General features: G+C 40.1%; 1 protein-coding gene across 1 annotated transcript; it reads right to left on the minus strand.

Annotated features, from left to right (window-relative positions):
* Nucleotides 1-6,018: 6,018 nt before the first annotated feature.
* LOC111411547 lies at nucleotides 6,019-7,998 on the minus strand. The gene is made up of 3 exons (XM_023042066.1): nucleotides 7,710-7,998; nucleotides 7,163-7,667; nucleotides 6,019-7,090 (listed from the first exon to the last, which is right to left on the minus strand). The coding sequence occupies exons 1-3, from the start codon at nucleotides 7,996-7,998 to the stop codon at nucleotides 6,019-6,021; spliced, it is 1,866 nt and encodes a 621-aa protein (XP_022897834.1).
* Between the last annotated feature and the right edge of the window lie 505 nt (nucleotides 7,999-8,503).

An 8,503-nucleotide genomic window follows, 5' to 3' on the forward strand; every position in this document is an offset into this window, starting at 1 on the left:
GTAGTTGTACTCCACTTCTGGTTGTTATTGCCTTTACGTGTTCCTTAGGGTTGATTTCAGTGTTGCTGGGCAAATTTTCTGGTGTTCTACTCGTAATGGAGATTGCCATCTGTCCCATTTGTGTCTCCAAATTTTTGATTGCTGCACTCTGATCTTGAAGAGTTGCATCTGTCTTTCGCATAAACTAATTGTTGGCTTCCATGTATTGGTTGGTTGTTACCATGAACTTTTCAAACATCTCTTCCAATGGTGGCTTTTTATCCTGCTGCTGATATTGACCTTGTGGTCTGTTTTGATTCTGATTGTTCCACGAGAAATTTGGATGTTTTCTCCAGCCCTGATTGAAGGTTTTTGAATGTGGGTTGTTTTGTTGGCGTTGACCCCATTGCACAAAATCTGCATGTTCGACCCCTTGTGCGAGAATTGGACAATTAACAGTATTGTGGTCTGCTCCACACTCTTCACAACTCGGCTTCTTGACTTGTTAAGCAGTGGCGGTCTGTGAAATGCTATCAACCTTATGGAACAAAGAGTCTATCTTTACAGATAGTGCAGAATAAGTATCTACCTCATAAACCGCTTGCGATCTCTTCTGAACCACTCGATCTGGAGACCACATGGCTGAAGTTGTTGCCATTCTCTCAAATAGCTCCCATGATCCATCAATTGTTCTCGTGGAGATAGACCCGTCAGATGAGGAATCAACCATGCTCTTGAAGGATGGAAGTAGTCCAGTGTAGAAAAATCGAATTTGTGTCTTCTTGTCAAAACCATGTTGCGAGCACTTCCTTAACATATTCTTGAAACGATTCCATACCTCTTCAAATGATTTGGACTCACCTTGGTTGAAAATAGAGATATCATGCCGCATTTTTGCTACCTTTGCTGGCGAGAAAAACTTGGTGCAGAATTTGTGGGCTAGCTCATTCCAAATGGTGATGCTTGCAACGGGGAACGAATCCAGCCATTCAAGTGCTTTATCCCGTAAGGTGTGTGGAAACAACCGCAGTCTTATAGCGTCTGAGATACCCTGATACCTGAAGTGTTTGCACATATCGAGAAATGTGTACCCATGGTATTGATGCCCATTCTGAAACAGTTGAATCACATTTGTTTTTAGCTGGAAGTTCGGTTGCCCAAATGGAGGATACACAATGCTAGATTGACTTTGGACCACCAATGGAGCCATGAAGTCCCCAAGTATTGTATTCCCATCATCTTCAACTGCCATGCCTTCGTTGAGTGGAATTTCCGATCGATTTTGCTCGTTAGCCATTTGTTGTGCCGCTCTTGCTTCTCTTTGCCTATGATGGAATGTGTGTTCGATCTCTGGATCTATGGGAATCAAATCTTGATCCGGTGCTCCTTGCATACAAACCCTGCAATTTCAAAATCAATATAGAATTAAATTAAAGTATTAATAAACTAAAGCTAGTAAACGCACTACTACTAATCTAGATAAGTTCAAATTAGTGTCACAAAAGATAAAATTAGAACTAAATTTCAATCCCCGGCAACGGTGCCAAGAACTTGTTCGCGAAATTATTTGTTTCGAATCAAAACCCACCGCAAGTGTACGGTTCGTTGACAAGTAGTAAAATGGACTATAAGTCCAAGTATCGATCCCATGAGGATTGAGTTAGTTCAAATTAATCTAATATGACCTTAACCAAAACACGACAAGCAAATTGCGTTCTTATAATTTAACTAACAGAATGGAATCATTGATGCAATTATTGACTAAGGATTATACTAAGTTCAAAGTAACTTGGATGCAATTTAACTTAAATTTTTTTATAGAATTAATGAATGTTCTAACTCACTAGGATCACGAATCCCAAGCAATACCCGTTCAATAGTTATTTATGCAAATTTGACACCCAATTCCATAAAAGATGAATCGATATTCCTATTGTAATTTAGCAATCTCTCTCGAGCAATGCCAAACCTATCCCAATATATGATTTGGCTATATTTCTATGACGAATACTAATATATCGACATGCATTATATTTCACGAATATCAATTAATTCACACAAGGCATAGAGGTATATTTCTATCCTCTATCGGACCCTATGACGATTTATCCTATGTCGAACCTATTTTCCTTCTTTCGAATGCATAAAACAGGTCACCACATTCATATAATCACGTGCACAATAATTATATGACAATAAAAACGAAATAAATCAATCAATTCCGGAATTAGTGTTTACATACGTTAAAAATCCAAACCAATAATTAAATGTGGTATTACATGGTTCATTGATCTCCTAGTAGTAATAAATTTAGCCTAACATGTTAAAAAGAACAAAACTTAAAAGTATTTAAAGAGACGACATCACCCGAATCAATATTCGCTCCGATCTTCAATTGGCGCGGCATTTTTCTCTTGTTTTCTCCCTTGTTTGTTCTGCAAAATCTCCCAAAAATATGTACAAACGGCGTCCCCTTCGTTCTGGTCGAGTTTTTGTATTTATAGAACCCTAAAATTTTGTTTCCATAAGAGTTTCGGAAGAAAAAGGAAACTAGAATTTTCTTCAACCTTTTGTTCTATACGACCACATAGAGTAATCCTATGCGGTCGCATAGAAGGAATTTTCCACCCTTATTTTGTTTCGGTATGGTAATATGCGACCGCATAGAAGATAATACTATGCGGTCGCATAGTATTATCTACTATGGAGAAATTGCATTTTGGTCCTCCAACTTGCATCCTTCACTTCTTAGCATCTTCTCTTCATTCTTTTCATTTCATCACCCGACGAAATCGTGAATTTGGCAATTAGCTTAATTGACTTCTCGATTTGTTCATCGAGTCAACTTCTGGATATTTGCACTTTTGGTCCCTGAACTATCATTTTGCTCCATTTTAGTCTTTTTTCGGCTCTTTTCTTCTGAATTTCACCATGTTCATCTGTGCTCCCTACAATTCACAAATATAATGAGATTAAGTCAAAATTCAATCATCTTGCTCATTATTAAGTCATATTTGTGACCTAAATAAGTGTGCAAAAACACACTTATCAATTATGTTTTAAAGGAAACATAAATACAAATTGGTTTGAGATAATCTAAAAAAAGAACATTTTAACAATCCTATGCTATTTTTCTGACGCCAGGTAGGATAGTAATTATTCTATTGGCTTGTTATAGCAGATGATTCGCAAGAAAAGAATGACAGAAAACGTCCAAAAATTAGAGAAAATACTCTGAATTCAACTCAATATTATTAATAATGCTGAATGATCAAAATTAACCCACAAGCCGGGTTAAATAGCTGCGAAATACGAAATTATGGGAAAATTATCAAAAATGGCAAAATTTCGAAATTATACCAAAATAAAATATTAAGTAAAAGAAGTAAGTTGCCAAAAATTTGGCTATATTCGAGTTTTCTAACATATGGAAAAAAGGAAACGAAATATTACCATAAATAGTAAAAAATAACTTAAAATTGAATTTTGGAAAGGAAAATAGTGGATTTTGGGCTCGAAATTGATGTCCACCAAGCCACAACGTGCGTGCCGAAGAAAGCTTTCCGGATTGGGGTTATAATAGTGATTCTGATAATCGTAGCCAAAGTTATGGCCAAATTACCAAAGACGCGTCAAATTTCCCCAATTAAGGAAATAATGGCGATTCACTTTCCATCTTTGCCCCGATCCGTTATTTCATGGTATCTCAGTGCCATCATCATGCTATTTGACAAATCAACATCACTCGACTCGGATCCTCCTGCGTCAGTCGCACGGGTTCAAAAGAACTCGCCCTCGAGTTCACAATGACTTTATCGGACTCCACAAAACAAAGGCTTATGTGTTTTACATTGAAGACGTCAGAGGTCATCAAATGGTTAGGGAGGCCTGTAAGCATTATCATTGATCTTCTGCAGTACTTCACAAGGTCCAATCTTCCGCTCCTTTAGCTTATTGTATTCCCCAGCTGGAAAACGATCACGAGTTAATACTGCCCAAACAAAATCACCAACATCAAACAACACCTGGCGTCGATGACTATCTGCCCGAACTTTGTACTTAGTATTACTATCCTGTATGGACAGCTTCACCTGCTCATGGATACCTCGAAGATGTTCAGCCATCTCATCAGGTTTATTATTGAAGCGACCCACACGTGGAATTGGAGCCAAATCAAGTACTCCGGATGGGTTTCGACCATAGACAATTTCAAAAGGACTCAGTCCGGTGGTTCTATTCCTTGACCAGTTATAAGCAAACTCTGCTTAAGGTAATGCCAAATCCCACTGCTTCGGTTTAGTCACGGCTAAGCTTCTCAAAAGAGTTCCCAAACTCCGATTCACCACCTCAATCTGACCATCTGTTTGGGGATGGTATGTGCTGCTAAAATTCAATTTCGTTCCAAGTTTCTCCCACAAACTCCTCCAGAAATGACTCATAAACTTAGTGTCACGGTCAGAAGTAATTGACTGTGGAACACCATGTAAACGTACAATCTCTCTGAAATAAAGATGAGCAATCCGAGTATCATTCATTGTCTTCCGACAAGCCACAAAATGAGCCATTTTTTAAAATCTGTCAACCACAACAAGAAAGGAATCCATCGCCCGCTGTGTACGAGGTAAGCCCAAGACAAAATCCATACTGACATCAAACCAAGGAGCTTCAGGTACGGGTAATGGTGTGTACAATCAGCATTAGTAAGAACCCATTTAGACCGCTGACATACATAACACCGGTCCACATAATGCGCCACATCACTGCTGAACTTGGGCCAGTAATAATCAGAAGAGACCAATGCCAATGTCTTGTCTCGCCTAAAATGTCCTTCGTTATGAAGTTCACTAATAATCTACTACCTTAGTGAACAATCCGAAATGCATAACTGCAATCCACGAAATAGGTAACCATTTTGGAAAACAAAATCATGTCGGTGATTATCAGTTACCTCCCAAATTATCTTCCCAAATGAAGGATCCGCAGCATACATATTGGGAAATGCCTCAAATCTGACAATCTTGGTACTCATGGTGGTGAGGAGTAATGTGCGACGGCTCAATACATCTGCTACTCGATTCAAACTCCTGCTTGATGCCTAAGTGTGAAAGTAAACTCCTGCAAGTATGCCACCCACTTTGCATGTCGCCTACTCAGCTTGTGCTGATAATTGATGTACTTCAAAGCCTCATGATCAGTAACAAGGATGAACTCCCTTTGTACCAGGTAATGGTGTCAATGCTTCAGAGTCTGAACTATGGCATAGAACTCCAGGTCATAAGTGGAATAATTTTTCTTTGACCCCGATAGCTTCTCACTAAAAAAGGCTACTGGACATCCCTCCTGACTCAGAACACCACCAATACCAACTCCAGATGCATCACAGTTTACCTCGAACACCTTTTCAAAATTCGAAAGTGCCAAGACTGGGGCCTCCATCATCTTCTGCTTAACCAACTGAAAGCTAGCCTCTGCCTCCTCAGTCCATTGAAAATCATGCCCTTTAAGGCACTCTGTGATAGGAGCAATCAAGGTACTGAAGTTTTTGATGAATCGTCGATAGAAGGATGCCAATCCATGGAAACTCCTGACATCGTGCAAAGTTTTTGGTTTCGGCCAATTCAAAACTGCCTCAATTTTGGATTGATCTGCATGAACACCATCAGTAGACACAACAAAACCTAAAAAAGTTACAAAAGTTGTGAAGAAAGAACACTTATTCTGATTGATGAATAAGCGCTCCGTCCTCATTACATCAAAGATAACACGAAGATGATTAAAATGTGACTCCCATGTCAGACTATAAATAAGTATGTCATCAAAATAAACTACCACAAACTTCCCCATGAAAGGCCGTCAAACCTGATGCATAAACCTTATAAAAGTGCTGGGTACGTTGGATAGTCCAAAGGGCATGACCATCCATTCATACAACCCATGCTGTGTCTTGAACGCGGTCTTCCACTCATCTCCAGGCCTGATTCTGATCTGGTGGTATCCACTTTTAAGGTTAATTTTTGAGAAGACCTTAGAACTGGACAATTAATCCAACATGTCGTCCAGACGGGGAATTGGAAATCTATACTTCACTGTAATCCTGTTAATTGCCCTGCTGTCAACACACATATGCCATGACCCATCTTTCTTCGGCACTAGTAGAGCAGGAACTGCACAATGACTCATACTCTCACGAATGTAGCCCTTTTCCAATAATTCTACCACCTGTCGCTGCAACTCTTCAGCTTCTTTGGGACTGAGGCGATATGCTGGTCGGTTTGGTAGACTCGACCTCGGAATGAGGTCGATCTGATGTTGAATGTCCCTCATAGGTGGTAGCCCTGGAGGAAGATCCTCCGGCATCAAGTCAGAAAACTCCATCAGTAGTTGCTGCACTTCTGCTGGAAATTCTGAATCTAGATTCGATGTACTATTTTCACGAGGCATTAAAGCATAAACTATTTTTTCATGCCCAACCTCAACTAAGAACCTGGACATAGAAAGTAGATTAGGGTTATTAACTACCGGGGCAGGGATGTTTCCTTCCCTGCGAGGGACCAAAACAATTCTCTTCCTTTTGATGCTAAGAGAATAAGTATTCTTCTGCCCATCATGGATAACACTGCGATCATACTGCCAAGGTCGTCCCAACAAAACATGACACGCATCCATTGATACCACATCACACCAAGCATTATCAAAATATTTTTTTTCAATCGAGAAAGATACTAAGCATCGTTTTTCTACCGTTACCTCACTACCTTTATTAAGCCAAGACAACTTGTATGGTTTGGGATGACAATCCATCTTCAGTTGCAGTTTCTCGATAGCCTCCTCAGACACTACATTCTCACAACTGCCACTATCAATTATCAGCTTATAGACTTTATCAGCAATTGTGCAGGTTGCGTGGAAAACGTTAGTCCTCAACCAATCATCCCCTGAGTCGCCCTTGGGAGTCAGCAGGCTCTTTCGAACGACCAGGGTCTCCTGACCATCTCCATATAGCACGTCCTCATCTTCACCCTCATCATACACGGGTTTCCCAACTTCCTTGAAGTCCTCTATCATATCCTCCTCAATCAGAAGATTTTTATTCTTCTGACCAATAGGCTTCCTGCAATCAGTCGCCCTATGCCCATGTTCACCACACCTAAAGCACTTAATACTTGAGCTAGAACTATCCTACTGTGGCTGATAAACAGGACGAGATTCTTGAGGGTGAACTGGCTGACTTCCTTCACCTCCGACTACTGGCCTACTCTGTTGTTTCGCTATTGTAAGTGCTCGCTGATATGCCTCAGAAACTGTCCACAATGAATGAAGGCTGAGAACATCCTGCAGGGGCTGCCTTAGTCTCCCTAAATACCGTGCTACAATCTGCTCCTCCGTCTCAGATAAATCATTTCGAGCCACCAACTGATAGAATTCTTCAGTATAATCATTGACTGATCTTGCGCCTTGTCTTAGTGAATGAAGCCTCTGAAACAAGGTTTGAGTATAGTCTAAAGGGAGGAAGTGCCCTTTCATCTTCTTCTTCATCTTCTCCCAGTTAGTAATTTTAGATTTCCCCTGTCGCTCCCGTGAACGCTTCAACTGTTCCCACCATGCAGATGCCCTACCTTTGAGTTTGGTGGCGACCAGTTTCACTTTGACACAATCTGGAACCTCCTTATATTCAAAAATCTGCTCCACTTCATTCAGCTAATCAATAAATCCGTCAGCTTGCAACGTACCAGAAAACTCGGGCAGATCTACTCTGAAACTGAGATCCACATTATGATCCTCCCGTCCACGATGCTCCCAAACTCGAGCACGATGGTGATACGGGTTTTCGAAACTGGTATCGAAATCGAGACCTTCCACATCATGATTACCGAACTCCTGCTCTGCCAAACATTGGGTTAACTCCGCAACTTGTCTCTGCAAATCTTCAATTGTCACATCCTGAATATTACGATCACGGTGCGGGACTTCCTCAATCGAAACCTGTCCTCGACGACCACGACCACGTCCACCAACCATTATAACTGATGAAATTTATCTCCCAAGAAGATGTTGACGCTCTGATACCAACTGACGCTAGGTAGGATAGTAATTATCCTATTGGCTTGTTGTAGCAGATGATTCGCAAGAAAAGAACGACAGAAAACGCCCAAAAACCAGAGAAAATACTTTGAATTCAACTCAATATTATTAATAATGCCGAATGATCAAAATTAACCCACAAGCCGGGTTAAATAGTTGCGAAATACGAAATTATGGGAAAATTACCAAAAATGACAAAATCCCGAAATTATACCAAAATAAAATATTAAGTAAAAGAAGTAAGTTGACAAAAATTTGGCTCAATTCGAGTTTTCTAACATATGGTAAAAAGGAAGTGAAATATTATCATAAATAGTAAAAAATAACTTAAAAATGAATTTTGGAAAGGAAAATAGTGGATTTTGGGCTTGAAATTGACGTCCACTGAGCCACAACGTGTGCGCCGAAGAGAGCTTTCCAGATTGGGGTCATAATAGCGATT

The sequence above is a fragment of the Olea europaea genome, chromosome 15 (assembly GCF_002742605.1).
Source record: "Olea europaea var. sylvestris chromosome 15, O_europaea_v1, whole genome shotgun sequence".
Lineage (NCBI taxonomy): Eukaryota > Viridiplantae > Streptophyta > Magnoliopsida > Lamiales > Oleaceae > Olea > Olea europaea.

Excerpts from the sequence above, each read along its gene's own strand:
- LOC111411547 (XM_023042066.1), bottom strand. The coding sequence starts at position 7,998 with ATGGTTGGTGGACGTGGTCGTGGTCGTCGAGGACAGGTTTCGATTGAG. Across the intron at positions 7,668-7,709 it reads AGATCTGCCCGAGTTTTCTG|TGGAGCAGATTTTTGAATAT; the intron begins GTACGTTGCAAG and ends AGCTGAATGAAG. Across the intron at positions 7,091-7,162 it reads CGTCCTGTTTATCAGCCACA|GAAGCCTATTGGTCAGAAGA; the intron begins GTAGGATAGTTC and ends GACTGATTGCAG.